This window comes from Sylvia atricapilla, chromosome 3 (assembly GCF_009819655.1).
Source record: "Sylvia atricapilla isolate bSylAtr1 chromosome 3, bSylAtr1.pri, whole genome shotgun sequence".
NCBI classification, from domain to species: domain Eukaryota; kingdom Metazoa; phylum Chordata; class Aves; order Passeriformes; family Sylviidae; genus Sylvia; species Sylvia atricapilla.
In genome coordinates this window covers 596,736-617,060 of record NC_089142.1, presented here as the reverse complement: position 1 = coordinate 617,060, position 20,325 = coordinate 596,736, and the positions used below count along the sequence as shown (strand labels likewise).

The 20,325-nt window shown below is 47.5% G+C and overlaps 1 protein-coding gene across 1 annotated transcript in view; it reads left to right on the top strand.

The window, feature by feature from the left end:
• The window catches only part of DTNB (dystrobrevin beta), a 177,956-nt gene that overhangs the window by 63,889 nt on the left and 93,742 nt on the right, over positions 1-20,325 (top strand). Inside the window, exon 11 of the mRNA XM_066314554.1 lies at positions 18,727-18,804. Within this exon, the coding sequence (XP_066170651.1) occupies positions 18,727-18,804 (78 nt within the window). The remainder of the gene's footprint in view (positions 1-18,726; positions 18,805-20,325) is intronic.

The window sequence follows — 20,325 nt, the reverse complement described above, 5'->3', positions numbered from 1 at the left end:
GCTGCTGCTCTGGGTTCAGCAGCCCCCTGTGGGAGAGGTTTCTGTGCTGCAGCCCCCTGTGCCCACCCCAGCCCCCATTGACTGCCTCTTCTGCTCACTCCTTTGACAGTGTGGCATTCCTAAAGGAAAAGCTGGAGGCTAAATTGCCCCACCGCTGGAGAGGTGAGACCTGCAGAGCTTTTTGTAGCGTGCCTTCTTGTAGAGCTGCAGAGCTGCGGCAGCAGCAGCCACTCCCCCAGCCCAGCCTGGGTGATTCCTGCAGATTCCTGAGCCCTGCTGCAGTTCCTGCTCATCCCTGCTTTGCTCTGCCCTTGTTCCCTGCAATCCCTGAGGATCCTCAGCTCTCCAGAGCTTGCTTTGGTGCTGTTGAGGGAGGGGTTGGTGTGATCCCATGGGATAGGAATCCTGCTCTGCTTTCCCTGGGGACTCGTGGGGAGGAGCTCAGGGGTCAGTGCTGCTGTGCTCAGGGCAGAGCTGGGGTCAGGTATGGTCAGGAATTGCTCCATTGCTCCAGACAAATGGCTCATCAGAGCCCCAGGGCAGGGCTGTGCATTGTGCACAGCATGGCAGCTTCCTTCCCAACATTCCATGGCCTTTTCTTCCCTGCACTTCACTGCCTTTTCTCCTCCTGACCCATCTCTGCCTTTTCTTCCTCCTCCTGACCCGTCTCTGCCTTTTCTCCTCCTGACCCATCTCTGCCTTTTCTCCTCCTGACCCATCTCTGCCTTTTCTCCTCCTGACCCATCTCTGCCTTTTCTCCTCCTGACCCATCTCTGCCTTTTCTCCTCCTGACCCATCTCTGCCTTTTCTCCTGACCCATCTCTGCCTTTTCCCCTCCTGACCCATCTCTGCCTTCTCTCCTGACCCATCTCTGCCTTTTCTCCTGACCCATCTCTGCCTTTTCTCCTCCTGACCCATCTCTGCCTTTTCTCCTCCTGACCCATCTCTGCCTTTTCTCCTCCTGACCCATCTCTGCCTTTTCTCCTCCTGACCCATCTCTGCCTTTTCTCCTTCCTCCTGACCCATCTCTGCCTTTTCTCCTGACCCATCTCTGCCTTTTCCCCTCCTGACCCATCTCTGCCTTTTCTCCTGACCCATCTCTGCCTTTTCTCCTGACCCATCTCTGCCTTTTCCCCTCCTGACCCATCTCTGCCTTTTCTCCTCCTGACCCATCTCTGCCTTTTCTCCTCCTGACCCATCTCTGCCTTTTCTCCTCCTGACCCATCTCTGCCTTTTCTCCTCCTGACCCATCTCTGCCTTTTCTCCTGACCCATCTCTGCCTTTTCTCCTGACCCATCTCTGCCTTTTCTCCTCCTGACCCATCTCTGCCTTTTCTTCCTCCTCCTGACCCATCTCTGCCTTTTCTCCTCCTGACCCATCTCTGCCTTTTCTCCTCCTCACCCATCTCTGCCTTTTCTCCTCCTGACCCATCTCTGCCTTTTCTCCTGACCCATCTCTGCCTTTTCTCCTGACCCATCTCTGCCTTTTCTCCTGACCCATCTCTGCCTTTTCTCCTCCTGACCCATCTCTGCCTTTTCTCCTCCTGACCCATCTCTGCCTTTTCTCCTGACCCATCTCTGCCTTTTCTCCTCCTGACCCATCTCTGCCTTTTCTCCTCCTGACCCATCTCTGCCTTTTCTCCTCCTGACCCATCTCTGCCTTTTCTCCTCCTGACCCATCTCTGCCTTTTCTCCTCCTGACCCATCTCTGCCTTTTCTCCTGACCCATCTCTGCCTTTTCTCCTCCTGACCCATCTCTGCCTTTCCTCCTGACCCATCTCTGCCTTTTCTCCTCCTGACCCATCTCTGCCTTTTCTCCTCCTGACCCATCTCTGCCTTTTCTCCTCCTGACCCATCTCTGCCTTTTCTCCTCCTGACCCATCTCTGCCTTTCCTCCTGACCCATCTCTGCCTTTTCTCCTGACCCATCTCTGCCTTTTCTCCTCCTGACCCATCTCTGCCTTTTCTCCTGACCCATCTCTGCCTTTTCTCCTCCTGACCCATCTCTGCCTTTTCTCCTTTCCCAGCCTTTCCCTTCCCTGTTCCATGCCCAGGGGCTGTTGGTGGGTTTTGCTCAGGGCAGGATCCCGGGATCACAGCAGGAATGGGTGGCCCTGGGAATGTGCAGGGAAGGGACAGGGCACCTCCTGCAGGGACATGGGGACATGTCACTCCTGCAGGGATTGGGACATGGGGACATGTCACTCCCTGTGCAGGGACATGGGGACATGTCACTCCTGCAGGAATTGGGACACTGGGGACAATGTCACACCTTCTGCAGGGACATGGGGACATGTCACTGCTGCAGGGATTGGGACACTGGGGACAATGTCACACCTCCTGCAGGGACGAGGCAGGGCTGGGACAGGGACACGGGGACATTTCTCACCTTCTGCAGGGACAGGGACTAGGACAGGGCTGGACAGCTCCTGCAGGGTTTGGGACACTGGGGACAATGTCACACCTCCTGCAGGGACATGGGGACATGTCACTGCTGCTGGGACAGGGACACTGGGGACAATGTCACACCTCCTGCAGGGACCCGGCAGGGCAGGGACAGGGACATGGGGACCTGTCACACCTCCTGCAGGGACAAGGTCGTGGGGACAGGGCTGGCCAGCTCCTGCAGGGACAGGGACAGCTGCCTGGACACTCCTGGCAGTATCTGGGCAGCTCAGAGACATCTGCTGTTGTGCTGACAGCTTTAATTCAATGTAAAAACCCAAATGTTCTAAAAAGGCAGAGGCTCAGGAAACGGGGCCCGATGGTCCAAGGCCAGCCCTGGGAACCCCAGACACAGAGCTGGTGCAGAAATCCTGGGTGCGGGGGGTTTATATCCAGCCCCACGTCACACAGAGATCCCAGGGACACAGGACAGAAAAAGCCCACTGGAGTTTGTGTAAGGGACACGAGGCTTTTGGGCTTCTGTGACACCACTGAAACACCAAAAACAACAATAAATCTCCTCCCCTGGGTTTCTGGGGTGAGAGGGGCTGGAGCCAGTGGAGATTTCTGCTGGAACTCAGCTCCAAACAGGAATTGCTTCAGGCCCCAGAGTCACTCCTTGGGTATCAAAAACCAGGGGTTGAGTGCATTTGATTGGGGTAGAGAAATCTGCACCTACAAATAAATGCTGGGAGAGAGACTCCAGAAAAGCTGAGATCTGCTCCAGCTGAGTAAATAAAGAATGAAAATACGAATAACTTGGGGCAGTTGAACAAGACTTGGCCAAAGGTTCCAGGGAAAACAAGGTTTGGAAGGAGAAAAACAAAAAAAAGCAACAACCCCAAACCATCTGTGCTCTTTGAGGGAGGGAGGAAACACAAAAATGGGCAGCAGAGAATAGAAACAGTGAAGGGGAAGTTGTGGGTGTTGTTCCCAGCTGTGGTTTGGCAGAGGGTGGAATGAGCTCAGGGACTCACCTTCCCCAGGGGCTGGGAAGGGACTGGAGCCCCAGGAGAGGCTGAGGAGCTGGAAAGGGGCTGAGGCTGGAGAAAAGGAGCTCAGGAGGGACCTTGTGGCTCTGCACAACTCCCTGCCAGGAGGGGACAGCCAGGGGGGCTCGGGCTCTGCTCCCAGGGCACAGGGACAGGACAAGGGGAGATGGCCTCAGGCTGGGCCAGGGCAGGCTCAGGGGGGACAGCAGCAGGAATTTCCCCAGGGAAAGGCTGCTCAGGTCCAGGGAAAAGTTTGGATCCCCATCCCTGGAGTGTCCCAGGAATTCCTCAGGGGTTTGGCACAGTTTGGACTTGATGCTCTGGGAGCTCTTCCCCAACCTCAGGGATTCTGGATTTTGGGAGTGTCCAGGGAAGCAGAGACACATTTCTCATTCCCTGCTGGACCGAGTGCAGGAACAGTTCCCCAGGGATGAACCTGCCCCATTTCCATTTTTCCATGGGGCTTTTCCTGGAAGCTGCTGCCAGGATTTGCCCAGGGATGAGGTCCCTGGGCAATATTCAGTGTTTGTTCCATCCCTGGGGAATATTCAGTGTTTAATCCCCGGGGAATATTCAGTGTTTAATCCCTGGGGAATATTCAGTGTTTAATCCCTGGGCAATATTCAGTGTTTAATCCCTGGGGAATATTCAGTGTTTAATCCCTGGGCAATATTCAGTGTTTAATCCCTGGGCAATATTCAGTGTTTAATCCCTGGGCAATATTCAGTGTTTAATCCCTGGGCAATATTCAGTGTTTAATCCCTGGGCAATATTCAGTGTTTAATCCCTGGGGAATATTCAGTGTTTAATCCCTGGGGAATATTCAGTGTTCCATCCCTGGGGAATATTCAGTGTTTAATCCCTGGGGAATATTCAGTGTTCAATCCCTGGGGAATATTCAGTGTTCAATCCCTGGGGAATATTCAGTGTTTAATCCCTGGGGAATATTCAGTGTTTAATCCCTGGGGAATATTCAGTGTTTAATCCCTGAGGAATATTCAGTGTTTAATCCCTGGGGAATATTCAATGTTTGTTCCATCCCTGAGGAATATTCAGTGTTCATCCCTGGGGAATATTCAGTGTTTAATCCCTGGGGAATATTCAGTGTTTAATCCCTGAGGAATATTCAGTGTTTAATCCCTGGGCAATATTCAGTGTTTAATCCCTGGGGAATATTCAGTGTTTAATCCCTGGGGAATATTCAGTGTTTAATCCCTGGGGAATATTCAGTGTTTAATCCCTGGGCAATATTCAGTGTTCCATCCCTGGGCAATATTCAGTGTTTAATCCCTGGGCAATATTCAGTGTTCCATCCCTGGGCAATATTCAGTGTTTAATCCCTGAGGAATATTCAGTGTTTAATCCCTGGGGAATATTCAGTGTTTAATCCCTGGGGAATATTCAGTGTTTAATCCCTGGGCAATATTCAGTGTTTAATCCCTGGGCAATATTCAGTGTTTAATCCCTGGGGAATATTCAGTGTTTAATCCCTGGGCAATATTCAGTGTTTAATCCCTGGGCAATATTCAGTGTTTAATCCCTGGGGAATATTCAGTGTTCCATCCCTGGGGAATATTCAGTGTTTAATCCCTGGGGAATATTCAGTGTTTAATCCCTGGGGAATATTCAGTGTTTAATCCCTGGGCAATATTCAGTGTTTAATCCCTGGGGAATATTCAGTGTTTAATCCCTGGGCAATATTCAGTGTTTAATCCCTGGGGAATATTCAGTGTTTAATCCCTGGGCAATATTCAGTGTTTAATCCCTGGGGAATATTCAGTGTTTAATCCCTGGGGAATATCCAGTGTTTAATCCCTGGGGAATATTCAGTGTTTAATCCCTGGGCAATATTCAGTGTTTAATCCCTGGGCAATATTCAGTGTTTAATCCCTGAGGAATATTCAGTGTTTAATCCCTGGGGAATATTCAGTGTTTAATCCCTGGGCAATATTCAGTGTTTAATCCCTGGGGAATATTCAGTGTTTAATCCCTGGGGAATATTCAGTGTTTAATCCCTGGGCAATATTCAGTGTTCCATCCCTGGGCAATATTCAGTGTTTAATCCCTGAGGAATATTCAGTGTTTAATCCCTGGGGAATATTCAGTGTTTAATCCCTGGGGAATATTCAGTGTTTAATCCCTGGGCAATATTCAGTGTTCCATCCCTGGGGAATATTCAGTGTTTAATCCCTGGGGAATATTCAGTGTTTAATCCCTGGGGAATATTCAGTGTTTAATCCCTGGGGAATATTCAGTGTTTAATCCCTGGGCAATATTCAGTGTTTAATCCCTGGGCAATATTCAGTGTTTAATCCCTGAGGAATATTCAGTGTTTAATCCCTGGGGAATATTCAGTGTTTAATCCCTGGGGAATATTCAGTGTTTAATCCCTGGGCAATATTCAGTGTTTAATCCCTGGGGAATATTCAGTGTTTAATCCCTGGGCAATATTCAGTGTTTAATCCCTGGGCAATATTCAGTGTTTAATCCCTGAGGAATATTCAGTGTTTAATCCCTGAGGAATATTCAGTGTTTAATCCCTGGGGAATATTCAGTGTTTAATCCCTGGGCAATATTCAGTGTTTAATCCCTGGGGAATATTCAGTGTTCATCCCTGGGGAATATTCAGTGTTTAATCCCTGGGGAATATTCAGTGTTTAATCCCTGGGCAATATTCAGTGTTTAATTCCTGGGGAATATTCAGTGTTTAATCCCTGGGGAATATTCAGTGTTTAATCCCTGGGGAATATTCAGTGTTTAATCCCTGGGCAATATTCAGTGTTTAATCCCTGGGGAATATTCAGTGTTTAATCCCTGAGGAATATTCAGTGTTTAATCCCTGGGAATATTCAGTGTTTAATCCCTGGGGAATATTCAGTGTTTAATCCCTGGGGAATATTCAGTGTTTAATCCCTGGGCAATATTCAGTGTTTAATCCCTGAGGAATATTCAGTGTTTAATCCCTGGGGAATATTCAGTGTTTAATCCCTGGGCAATATTCAGTGTTTAATCCCTGGGGAATATTCAGTGTTTAATCCCTGGGCAATATTCAGTGTTTAATCCCTGGGCAATATTCAGTGTTTAATCCCTGAGGAATATTCAGTGTTTAATCCCTGAGGAATATTCAGTGTTTAATCCCTGGGGAATATTCAGTGTTTAATTCCTGGGGAATATTCAGTGTTTAATCCCTGGGCAATATTCAGTGTTTAATCCCTGAGGAATATTCAGTGTTTAATCCCTGGGCAATATTCAGTGTTTAATCTCTGGGGAATATTCAGTGTTTAATCCCTGGGCAATATTCAGTGTTTAATCCCTGGGGAATATTCAGTGTTTAATCCCTGAGGAATATTCAGTGTTTAATCCCTGGGAATATTCAGTGTTTAATCCCTGGGGAATATTCAGTGTTCCATCCCTGGGGAATATTCAGTGTTTAATCCCTGGGGAATATTCAGTGTTTAATCCCTGGGGAATATTCAGTGTTTAATCCCTGGGCAATATTCAGTGTTTAATCCCTGGGGAATATTCAGTGTTTAATCCCTGGGCAATATTCAGTGTTTAATCCCTGGGGAATATTCAGTGTTTAATCCCTGGGCAATATTCAGTGTTTAATCCCTGGGGAATATTCAGTGTTTAATCCCTGGGGAATATCCAGTGTTTAATCCCTGGGGAATATTCAGTGTTTAATCCCTGGGGAATATTCAGTGTTCCATCCCTGGGGAATATTCAGTGTTTAATCCCTGGGGAATATTCAGTGTTCAATCCCTGGGGAATATTCAGTGTTCAATCCCTGGGGAATATTCAGTGTTTAATCCCTGGGGAATATTCAGTGTTTAATCCCTGGGGAATATTCAGTGTTTAATCCCTGAGGAATATTCAGTGTTTAATCCCTGGGGAATATTCAATGTTTGTTCCATCCCTGAGGAATATTCAGTGTTCATCCCTGGGGAATATTCAGTGTTTAATCCCTGGGGAATATTCAGTGTTTAATCCCTGAGGAATATTCAGTGTTTAATCCCTGGGCAATATTCAGTGTTTAATCCCTGGGGAATATTCAGTGTTTAATCCCTGGGGAATATTCAGTGTTTAATCCCTGGGGAATATTCAGTGTTTAATCCCTGGGCAATATTCAGTGTTCCATCCCTGGGCAATATTCAGTGTTTAATCCCTGGGCAATATTCAGTGTTCCATCCCTGGGCAATATTCAGTGTTTAATCCCTGAGGAATATTCAGTGTTTAATCCCTGGGGAATATTCAGTGTTTAATCCCTGGGGAATATTCAGTGTTTAATCCCTGGGCAATATTCAGTGTTTAATCCCTGGGGAATATTCAGTGTTTAATCCCTGGGCAATATTCAGTGTTTAATCCCTGGGCAATATTCAGTGTTTAATCCCTGGGGAATATTCAGTGTTCCATCCCTGGGGAATATTCAGTGTTTAATCCCTGGGGAATATTCAGTGTTTAATCCCTGGGGAATATTCAGTGTTTAATCCCTGGGCAATATTCAGTGTTTAATCCCTGGGGAATATTCAGTGTTTAATCCCTGGGCAATATTCAGTGTTTAATCCCTGGGGAATATTCAGTGTTTAATCCCTGGGCAATATTCAGTGTTTAATCCCTGGGGAATATTCAGTGTTTAATCCCTGGGGAATATCCAGTGTTTAATCCCTGGGGAATATTCAGTGTTTAATCCCTGGGCAATATTCAGTGTTTAATCCCTGGGCAATATTCAGTGTTTAATCCCTGGGGAATATTCAGTGTTTAATCCCTGGGGAATATTCAGTGTTTAATCCCTGGGCAATATTCAGTGTTTAATCCCTGGGGAATATTCAGTGTTTAATCCCTGGGGAATATTCAGTGTTTAATCCCTGGGCAATATTCAGTGTTCCATCCCTGGGCAATATTCAGTGTTTAATCCCTGAGGAATATTCAGTGTTTAATCCTGGGGAATATTCAGTGTTTAATCCCTGGGGAATATTCAGTGTTTAATCCCTGGGCAATATTCAGTGTTCCATCCCTGGGGAATATTCAGTGTTTAATCCCTGGGGAATATTCAGTGTTTAATCCCTGGGGAATATTCAGTGTTTAATCCCTGGGGAATATTCAGTGTTTAATCCCTGGGCAATATTCAGTGTTTAATCCCTGGGCAATATTCAGTGTTTAATCCCTGAGGAATATTCAGTGTTTAATCCCTGGGGAATATTCAGTGTTTAATCCCTGGGGAATATTCAGTGTTTAATCCTGGGCAATATTCAGTGTTTAATCCCTGGGGAATATTCAGTGTTTAATCCCTGGGCAATATTCAGTGTTTAATCCCTGGGCAATATTCAGTGTTTAATCCCTGAGGAATATTCAGTGTTTAATCCCTGAGGAATATTCAGTGTTTAATCCCTGGGGAATATTCAGTGTTTAATCCCTGGGGAATATTCAGTGTTTAATCCCTGGGGAATATTCAGTGTTCATCCCTGGGGAATATTCAGTGTTTAATCCCTGGGGAATATTCAGTGTTAATCCCTGGGCAATATTCAGTGTTTAATTCCTGGGGAATATTCAGTGTTTAATCCCTGGGCAATATTCAGTGTTTAATCCCTGGGGAATATTCAGTGTTTAATCCCTGAGGAATATTCAGTGTTTAATCCCTGGGAATATTCAGTGTTTAATCCTGGGGAATATTCAGTGTTTAATCCCTGGGGAATATTCAGTGTTTAATCCCTGGGCAATATTCAGTGTTTAATCCCTGAGGAATATTCAGTGTTTAATCCCTGGGGAATATTCAGTGTTTAATCCCTGGGCAATATTCAGTGTTTAATCCCTGGGGAATATTCAGTGTTTAATCCCTGGGCAATATTCAGTGTTTAATCCCTGGGCAATATTCAGTGTTTAATCCCTGAGGAATATTCAGTGTTTAATCCCTGAGGAATATTCAGTGTTTAATCCCTGGGGAATATTCAGTGTTTAATTCCTGGGGAATATTCAGTGTTTAATCCCTGGGCAATATTCAGTGTTTAATCCCTGAGGAATATTCAGTGTTTAATCCCTGGGCAATATTCAGTGTTTAATCTCTGGGGAATATTCAGTGTTTAATCCCTGGGCAATATTCAGTGTTTAATCCCTGGGGAATATTCAGTGTTTAATCCCTGAGGAATATTCAGTGTTTAATCCCTGGGAATATTCAGTGTTTAATCCCTGGGGAATATTCAGTGTTCCATCCCTGGGGAATATTCAGTGTTTAATCCCTGGGGAATATTCAGTGTTTAATCCCTGGGGAATATTCAGTGTTTAATCCCTGGGCAATATTCAGTGTTTAATCCCTGGGGAATATTCAGTGTTTAATCCCTGGGCAATATTCAGTGTTTAATCCCTGGGGAATATTCAGTGTTTAATCCCTGGGCAATATTCAGTGTTTAATCCCTGGGGAATATTCAGTGTTTAATCCCTGGGGAATATCCAGTGTTTAATCCCTGGGGAATATTCAGTGTTTAATCCCTGGGGAATATTCAGTGTTTAATCCCTGGGGAATATTCAGTGTTTAATCCCTGGGCAATATTCAGTGTTCCATCCCTGGGGAATATTCAGTGTTTAATCCCTGGGGAATATTCAGTGTTTAATCCCTGGGGAATATTCAGTGTTTAATCTCTGAGGAATATTCAGTGTTTAATCCCTGGGCAATATTCAGTGTTTAATCCCTGGGCAATATTCAGTGTTTAATCCCTGAGGAATATTCAGTGTTTAATCCCTGGGGAATATTCAGTGTTTAATCCCTGGGGAATATTCAGTGTTTAATCCCTGGGGAATATTCAGTGTTTAATCCCTGGGCAATATTCAGTGTTCCATCCCTGGGCAATATTCAGTGTTTAATCCCTGGGCAATATTCAGTGTTTAATCCCTGGGCAATATTCAGTGTTTAATCCCTGAGGAATATTCAGTGTTTAATCCCTGGGGAATATTCAGTGTTTAATCCCTGGGGAATATTCAGTGTTTAATCCCTGGGCAATATTCAGTGTTCCATCCCTGGGGAATATTCAGTGTTTAATCCCTGGGGAATATTCAGTGTTTAATCTCTGAGGAATATTCAGTGTTTAATCCCTGGGCAATATTCAGTGTTTAATCCCTGAGGAATATTCAGTGTTTAATCCCTGGGGAATATTCAGTGTTTAATCCCTGGGGAATATTCAGTGTTTAATCCCTGGGAATATTCAGTGTTTAATTCCTGGGGAATATTCAGTGTTTAATCCCTGGGCAATATTCAGTGTTTAATCCCTGGGCAATATTCAGTGTTTAATCCCTGGGCCATATTCAGTGTTTAATCCCTGGGCAATATTCAGTGTTTAATCCCTGGGGAATATTCAGTGTTTAATCCCTGGGGAATATTCAGTGTTTAATCCCTGGGGAATATTCAGTGTTTAATCCCTGGGCAATATTCAGTGTTTAATCCCTGGGCAATATTCAGTGTTTAATCCCTGAGGAATATTCAGTGTTTAATCCCTGGGGAATATTCAGTGTTTAATCCCTGGGGAATATTCAGTGTTTAATCCCTGGGCAATATTCAGTGTTTAATCCCTGGGGAATATTCAGTGTTTAATCCCTGGGCAATATTCAGTGTTTAATCCCTGAGGAATATTCAGTGTTTAATCCCTGGGGAATATTCAGTGTTTAATCCCTGGGCAATATTCAGTGTTTAATCCCTGGGGAATATTCAGTGTTTAATCCCTGGGGAATATTCAGTGTTTAATCCCTGGGCAATATTCAGTGTTCCATCCCTGGGCAATATTCAGTGTTTAATCCCTGAGGAATATTCAGTGTTTAATCCCTGGGGAATATTCAGTGTTTAATCCCTGGGGAATATTCAGTGTTTAATCCCTGGGCAATATTCAGTGTTCCATCCCTGGGGAATATTCAGTGTTTAATCCCTGGGGAATATTCAGTGTTTAATCCCTGGGGAATATTCAGTGTTTAATCCCTGGGGAATATTCAGTGTTTAATCCCTGGGGAATATTCAGTGTTTAATCCCTGGGCAATATTCAGTGTTTAATCCCTGGGCAATATTCAGTGTTTAATCCCTGGGCAATATTCAGTGTTTAATCCCTGGGCAATATTCAGTGTTTAATCCCTGGGGAATATTCAGTGTTTAATCCCTGGGGAATATTCAGTGTTCATCCCTGGGGAATATTCAGTGTTTAATCCCTGGGGAATATTCAGTGTTTAATCCCTGGGCAATATTCAGTGTTTAATTCCTGGGGAATATTCAGTGTTTAATCCCTGGGCAATATTCAGTGTTTAATCCCTGGGGAATATTCAGTGTTTAATCCCTGGGCAATATTCAGTGTTTAATCCCTGGGAATATTCAGTGTTTAATCCCTGGGGAATATTCAGTGTTTAATCCCTGGGCAATATTCAGTGTTTAATCCCTGAGGAATATTCAGTGTTTAATCCCTGGGGAATATTCAGTGTTTAATCCCTGGGGAATATTCAGTGTTTAATCCCTGGGCAATATTCAGTGTTTAATCCCTGGGGAATATTCAGTGTTTAATCCCTGGGGAATATTCAGTGTTTAATCCCTGGGCAATATTCAGTGTTTAATCCCTGGGCAATATTCAGTGTTTAATCCCTGGGGAATATTCAGTGTTTAATCCCTGGGCAATATTCAGTGTTTAATCCCTGGGGAATATTCAGTGTTTAATCCCTGGGGAATATCCAGTGTTTAATCCCTGGGGAATATTCAGTGTTTAATCCCTGGGCAATATTCAGTGTTTAATCCCTGGGCAATATTCAGTGTTTAATCCCTGGGGAATATTCAGTGTTTAATCCCTGGGGAATATTCAGTGTTTAATCCCTGAGGAATATTCAGTGTTTAATCCCTGGGGAATATTCAGTGTTTAATCCCTGGGGAATATTCAGTGTTCCATCCCTGGGGAATATTCAGTGTTTAATCCCTGGGGAATATTCAGTGTTTAATCCCTGGGGAATATTCAGTGTTTAATCCCTGGGCAATATTCAGTGTTTAATCCCTGGGGAATATTCAGTGTTTAATCCCTGGGCAATATTCAGTGTTTAATCCCTGGGGAATATTCAGTGTTTAATCCCTGGGCAATATTCAGTGTTTAATCCCTGGGGAATATTCAGTGTTTAATCCCTGGGGAATATCCAGTGTTTAATCCCTGGGGAATATTCAGTGTTTAATCCCTGGGCAATATTCAGTGTTTAATCCCTGGGCAATATTCAGTGTTTAATCCCTGAGGAATATTCAGTGTTTAATCCCTGGGGAATATTCAGTGTTTAATCCCTGGGCAATATTCAGTGTTTAATCCCTGGGGAATATTCAGTGTTTAATCCCTGGGGAATATTCAGTGTTTAATCCCTGGGCAATATTCAGTGTTCCATCCCTGGGGAATATTCAGTGTTTAATCCCTGGGGAATATTCAGTGTTTAATCCCTGGGCAATATTCAGTGTTTAATCCCTGGGGAATATTCAGTGTTTAATCCCTGGGCAATATTCAGTGTTTAATCCCTGGGGAATATTCAGTGTTTAATCCCTGGGGAATATTCAGTGTTTAATCCCTGGGCAATATTCAGTGTTTAATCCCTGGGGAATATTCAGTGTTTAATCCCTGGGCAATATTCAGTGTTTAATCCCTGAGGAATATTCAGTGTTTAATCCCTGGGGAATATTAAGTGTTTAATCCCTGGGCAATATTCAGTGTTTAATCCCTGGGGAATATTCAGTGTTTAATCCCTGGGGAATATTCAGTGTTTAATCCCTGGGGAATATTCAGTGTTTAATCCCTGGGCAATATTCAGTGTTTAATCCCTGGGCAATATTCAGTGTTTAATCCCTGGGCAATATTCAGTGTTTAATCCCTGGGCAATATTCAGTGTTTAATCCCTGGGCAATATTCAGTGTTCAATCCCTGGGGAATATTCAGTGTTTAATCCCTGGGGAATATTCAGTGTTTAATCCCTGGGCAATATTCAGTGTTTAATCCCTGGGGAATATTCAGTGTTTAATCCCTGAGGAATATTCAGTGTTTAATCCCTGGGCAATATTCAGTGTTTAATTCCTGGGGAATATTCAGTGTTTAATCCCTGGGCAATATTCAGTGTTTAATCCCTGGGGAATATTCAGTGTTTAATCCCTGAGGAATATTCAGTGTTTAATCCCTGGGAATATTCAGTGTTTAATCCCTGGGGAATATTCAGTGTTTAATCCCTGGGGAATATTCAGTGTTTAATCCCTGGGCAATATTCAGTGTTTAATCCCTGGGGAATATTCAGTGTTTAATCCCTGGGGAATATTCAGTGTTCCATCCCTGGGGAATATTCAGTGTTTAATCCCTGGGGAATATTCAGTGTTTAATCCCTGGGGAATATTCAGTGTTTAATCCCTGGGCAATATTCAGTGTTTAATCCCTGGGGAATATTCAGTGTTTAATCCCTGGGCAATATTCAGTGTTTAATCCCTGGGCAATATTCAGTGTTTAATCCCTGGGCAATATTCAGTGTTTAATCCCTGAGGAATATTCAGTGTTTAATCCCTGAGGAATATTCAGTGTTTAATCCCTGGGGAATATTCAGTGTTTAATCCCTGGGCAATATTCAGTGTTTAATCCCTGAGGAATATTCACTTTAAACACTTTCTATTGACCAGGAGGAGTAAGAAATAACAAATCCCTTCTTTTGCTGCTGTTTTTGGGGGGATTTTACTGGATACTTTAAACGGACTTTTTATTGAACAGGAGAAGTCACAGTGTCCCTGAGATGGACAGTGTCCCTGAGATGGAGAGTGTCCCTGAGATGGACAGTGTCCCTGAGATGGACAATGGACAGTGTCCCTGAGATGGACAGTGTCCCTGAGATGGACAGTGTCCCTGAGATGGACAATGGACAGTGTCCCTGAGATGGACAGTGTCCCTGAGATGGACAGTGTCCCTGAGATGGACAATGGAGAGTGTCCCTGAGATGGACAATGGACAGTGTCCCTGAGATGGACAGTGTCCCTGAGATGGAGAGTGTCCCTTAGATGGAGAGTGTCCCTTAGATGGACAGTGTCCCTGAGATGGAGAGTGTCCCTGAGATGGACATTGTCCCTGAGATGGACAGTGTCCCTGAGATGGACAATGGACAGTGTCCCTGAGATGGAGAGTGTCCCTGAGATGGACAATGGACAGTGTCCCTGAGATGGAGAATGTCCCTGAGATGGAGAGTGTCCCTGAGATGGAGAGTGTCCCTGAGATGGACAATGTCCCTGAGATGGAGAGTGTCCCTGAGATGGAGAGTGTCCCTGAGATGGACAGTGTCCCTGAGATGGAGAGTGTCCCTGAGATGGACAATGGACAGTGTCCCTGAGATGGAGAATGTCCCTGAGATGGACAGTGTCCCTGAGATGGAGAGTGTCCCTGAGATGGACAGTGTCCCTGAGATGGAGAATGTCCCTGAGATGGAGAGTGTCCCTGAGATGGACAATGGACAGTGTCCCTGAGATGGAGAATGTCCCTGAGATGGACAGTGTCCCTGAGATGGAGAATGTCCCTGAGATGGAGAGTGTCCCTGAGATGGACAGTGTCCCTGAGATGGACAGTGTCCCTGAGATGGACAATGTCCCTGAGATGGAGAGTGTCCCTGAGATGGAGAATGTCCCTGAGATGGAGAATGTCCCTGAGATGGAGAGTGTCCCTGAGATGGACCATGGAGAATGTCCCTGAGATGGACAGTGTTCCCAGGAGGGACAGTGTCCCCAGGAGGGACAGGGGGCTCAGGGACCCCAGAGCTCCGCGGACAGGGCACAGCTGAGCCCCACACAGTGCCCTGGGAGGGTTTGGAGGTGGGACAGGAGCATTCCCTGGGCTCCCTCAGGGAGGGCACTGCTCATTCCCACGGGCTGGAATTTTGTGCTCTGCCAAAAGCAGACCCTCATCCCCCCACTGAAATCTCCCAGCCAAATGGTTTTGGGGTGAAACGTTGTGTTTGGAGGAACGTGAATTTTTCTCGTTTAATCATTAAAAAAAATTTCATTATTCCAGTGTAATTACTTCAGGGCAAAGCTGCCCTGAGTGAGGATGGGAAGGGATTTTTTTTTCCCCCCCTCAAATCCTGCCTGGAGAAGGAGGCAGGAATTCCTGCAGGAAGCACATCCTCTGTGATTTCAGGTATTTGAGGTTGTCTCAGTGCTGGGGTCATTCCCTGAGGAGTGGAATGGGCTGAGCTGGAGCTCTGGTGTCAGGGAGCAGCAGGATCCTGGGATATCAGGAAACCAGGGCTGGGATGGGCTCAGAGCCTCCTCTGGTGTCAGGGAGCAGCAGGATCCTGGGATATCAGGAAACCAGGGCTGGGATGGGCTCAGAGCCTCCTCTGGTGTCCTGGGAGCAGCAGGATCCTGGAATATCAGGAAATCAGGGCTGGGATGGGCTCAGAGCCTCCTCTGGTGTCAGGGAGCAGGGACATTCCTGCTGCTGCTCCTTCCTGCGCTGCCCCAGGACACGGGGACGGGCTTTTCCCAAGGGCTGGGGGTTTCCTGCTGGCATTCCTGCTCTGACAGGATCCCTGTTTGGGCTGGGTGATCCCTGGAGGTTTTTTCCCTACTCTCTGACAGGATCCCTGTCAGTGCTGAGGTTTTTCCTGCTCTCTGACAGGATCCCTGGAGGTTTTCCCTGTTCCCTCACAGGATCCCAGTTTGTGCTGGGGTTTTTCCCTGCTCTCTGACAGGATCCCTGTTTGTGCTGAGGTGTTTCCCTGCTCCATCACAGGATCCCTGTCAGTGCTGAGGTGTTTCCCTGTTCTCTGACAGGATCCCTGGATGTTTTCCTGCTCTGACAGGATCCCTGGAGGTTTTCCTGCTCTGACAGGATCCCTGGAGGTTTTCCCTGCTCTGACAGGATCCCTGGAAGTTTTCCCTGCTCCATCACTGGATCCCTGTCAGTGCTGAGGTTTTCCCTGCTCTGACAGGATCCCTGGAGGTTTTTCCTGCTCTCTGACAGGATCCCTGGAGGTTTTCCTGCTCTCTGGCAGGATCCCTGGAGGTTTTTTCCCTGCTCTGACAGGATCCCTGGAGGTTTTCCCTGCTCTGACACGATCCCTGGAGGTGTTTTCCCTGCTCTCTGACAGGATCCCTGGAGGTTTTCCCTGCTCCATCACAGGATCCCTGTTTGTGCTGACCTTTTTTCCTGCTCCATCACAGGATCCCTGTCAGTGCTGAGTGATCCCTGGAGGGTTTTTTCTGCTCTGACACGATCCCTGTCAGTGCTGAGGTTTTCCCTGTTCCCTCACAGGATCCCTGTCAGTGCTGAGGTTTTCCCTGCTCTGACAGGATCCCTGGAGGTTTTTTCCCTGCTCTCTGACAGGATCCCTGGAGGTTTTCCCTGCTCTCTGACAGGATCCCTGTTTGGGCTGAGTGATCCCTGGAGGTTTTCCCTGATCCATCACAGGATCCCTGTCAGTACTGAGGTGTTTCCTGCTCCATCACACGATCCCTGTCAGTGCTGGGTGATCCCTGGAGGTTTTCCCTGCTCTGACAGGATCCCTGGAGGTTTTCCCTGCTCTGACAGGATCCCTGGAGGTTTTCCTGCTCTGACAGGATCCCTGGAGGGTTTTTCCCTGCTCTGACACGATCCCTGGAGGTTTTTTCCCTGCTCTCTGACAGGATCCCTGGAGGTTTTTTCCCTGCTCTCTGACAGGATCCCTGGAGGTTTTTTCCCTGCTCTCTGACAGGATCCCTGGAGGTTTTCCCTGCTCTCTGACAGGATCCCTGGAGGTTTTTTCCCTGCTCTCTGACAGGATCCCTGGAGGTTTTCCCTGCTCTGACAGGATCCCTGGAGGTTTTTTCCCTGCTCTCTGACAGGATCCCTGGAGGTTTTCCCTGCTCTCTGACAGGATCCCTGTTTGGGCTGAGTGATCCCTGGAGGTTTTCCCTGATCCATCACAGGATCCCTGTCAGTACTGAGGTGTTTCCTGCTCCATCACACGATCCCTGTCAGTGCTGGGTGATCCCTGGAGGTTTTCCCTGCTCTGACAGGATCCCTGGAGGTTTTCCCTGCTCTGACAGGATCCCTGGAGGTTTTCCTGCTCTGACAGGATCCCTGGAGGGTTTTTCCCTGCTCTGACACGATCCCTGGAGGTTTTTTCCCTGCTCTCTGACAGGATCCCTGGAGGTTTTTTCCCTGCTCTCTGACAGGATCCCTGGAGGTTTTTTCCCTGCTCTCTGACAGGATCCCTGGAGGTTTTCCCTGCTCTCTGACAGGATCCCTGTTTGGGCTGAGTGATCCCTGGAGGTTTTCCCTGATCCATCACAGGATCCCTGTCAGTACTGAGGTGTTTCCTGCTCCATCACACGATCCCTGTCAGTGCTGGGTGATCCCTGGAGGTTTTCCCTGCTCTGACAGGATCCCTGGAGGTTTTCCCTGCTCTGACAGGATCCCTGGAGGTTTTCCTGCTCTGACAGGATCCCTGGAGGGTTTTTCCCTGCTCTGACACGATCCCTGGAGGTTTTTTCCCTGCTCTCTGACAGGATCCCTGGAGGTTTTTTCCCTGCTCTCTGACAGGATCCCTGGAGGTTTTTTCCCTGCTCTCTGACAGGATCCCTGGAGGTTTTCCCTGCTCTCTGACAGGATCCCTGGAGGTTTTTTCCCTGCTCTCTGACAGGATCCCTGGAGGTTTTCCCTGCTCTGACAGGATCCCTGGAGGTTTTTTCCCTGCTCTCTGACAGGATCCCTGGAGGTTTTCCCTGCTCTCTGACAGGATCCCTGTTTGGGCTGAGTGATCCCTGGAGGTTTTCCCTGATCCATCACAGGATCCCTGTCAGTACTGAGGTGTTTCCTGCTCCATCACACGATCCCTGTCAGTGCTGGGTGATCCCTGGAGGTTTTCCCTGCTCTGACAGGATCCCTGGAGGTTTTCCCTGCTCTGACAGGATCCCTGGAGGTTTTCCTGCTCTGACAGGATCCCTGGAGGGTTTTTCCCTGCTCTGACACGATCCCTGGAGGTTTTTTCCCTGCTCTCTGACAGGATCCCTGGAGGTTTTTTCCCTGCTCTCTGACAGGATCCCTGGAGGTTTTTTCCCTGCTCTCTGACAGGATCCCTGGAGGTTTTCCCTGCTCTCTGACAGGATCCCTGGAGGTTTTTTCCCTGCTCTCTGACAGGATCCCTGGAGGTTTTCCCTGCTCTGACAGGATCCCTGGAGGTTTTTTCCCTGCTCTCTGACAGGATCCCTGGAGGTTTTCCCTGCTCTGACAGGATCCCTGGAGGTTTTCCCTGCTCTCTGACAGGATTTTTCCCTGCTCTCTGACAGGATCTCTTCTCTTGCAGCCCCCCCAGGCCCACGAGTAACATGAACGAGGCCATGGTGAGCCACGTGTCCTCTGGAGCTCCCACACCCACCAAAAGGTACAGGAGCCCAGTTTGGGGCTGTTCCTGGGGACGGGGTGGGATTGGGGCTGTTCCTGGGGACGGGGTGGGATTGGGGCTGTTCCTGGGGACGGGGTGGGATTGGGGCTGTTCCTGGGGACGGGGTGGGATTGGGGCTGTTCCTGGGGATGGGGTGGGATTGGGGCTGTTCCTGGGGACGGGGTGGGATTGGGGCTGTTCCTGGGGATGGGGTGGGATTGGGGCTGTTCCTGCCTGAGGAAACACCTCGGGAGCTTTTGGCTTTCCTCCCCCTGGATTGACTCTGTGAGCAGGGACAGGCTGGGTTTGTGTCACAGCTCCTGGAGCTGAACTTGGGATGCATCTGAGGTGTAAATTCCGGCGTGGATCAGGTCTGGGAGTGAGCAGGAAAGGCCCTGAACGCTGACTTCCACTTTCCTTTCCTGAGGGATGAATCCAAAGGGAGCAGCGAGGTGCAGGCTGTGCTGGGCAGGGCACAGGGGATGGGGAAAGAGATATTCCTGCAGGGAGGGAAAAAAGAAATATTCCTGCAGGGAATTAGTGAATGAACGAATATTCCTGCAGGGAGTGAAAAAAGAAATATTCCTGTAGGGAGTGAAAAAAGAAATATTCCTGCAGGGAGGGAAAAAAGAAATATTCCTGCAGGGAGTGAAAAAAGAAATATTCCTGCAGGGAGTGAAAAAAGAAATATTCCTGCAGGGAGGGAAAAAAGAAATATTCCTGCAGGGAATTAATGAATGAATGAAGGAATACTCCTGCAGGGAGTGAAAAAAGAAATATTCCTGCAGGGAATGAATGAATGAATGAAGGAATATTCCTGCAGGGAGTGAAAAAAGAAATATTGCTGCTCTGGAATTCTGGAATTCTGGGTGTGTCCTGGATCCCTCTGTGACATTTCCAGCCTCAGGAATTCTGGGATTCTGGAATTCTGGGTGTTCCCTGGATCCCTCTGTGGCATTTCCCAGCCTCAGAACTCTGGGATTCTGGAATTCTGGAATTCTGAGAGTGCCCTGGGTCCCTCTGTGGCATTTCCAGCCTCAGGAACTCTGGGATTCTGGAATTCTGGGTGTTCCCTGGATCCCTCTGTGGCATTTCCAGCCTCAGGAACTCTGGGATTCTGGAATTCTGGAATTCTGAGGGTGCCCTGGATCCCTCTGTGACATTTCCAGCCTCAGGAACTCTGGGATTCTGGAATTCTGGAATTCTGGGTGTGCCCTGGGTCCCTCTGTGGCATTCCCAACCTCAGGAACTCTGGGATTCTGGGATTCTGAGTGTTCCCTGGGTCCCTCTGTGGCATTTCCAGCCTCAGGAACTCTGGGATTCTGGGATTCTGAGTGTTCCCTGGGTCCCTCTGTGGCATTTCCAGGTTTCCCTCCCTCTCCCCCTGGGGCAGTGCCATGGGAATTCCAGCCCCGTGTGTCACTCAGCACATTCCCAGCCCTTTTTGGGCTCGGATTTCCCACTGTGGGGTCCTCCCCGGATTGTCCCCTCCCTTCCCGGCTGGAAAAGGTGCCGAGGGAG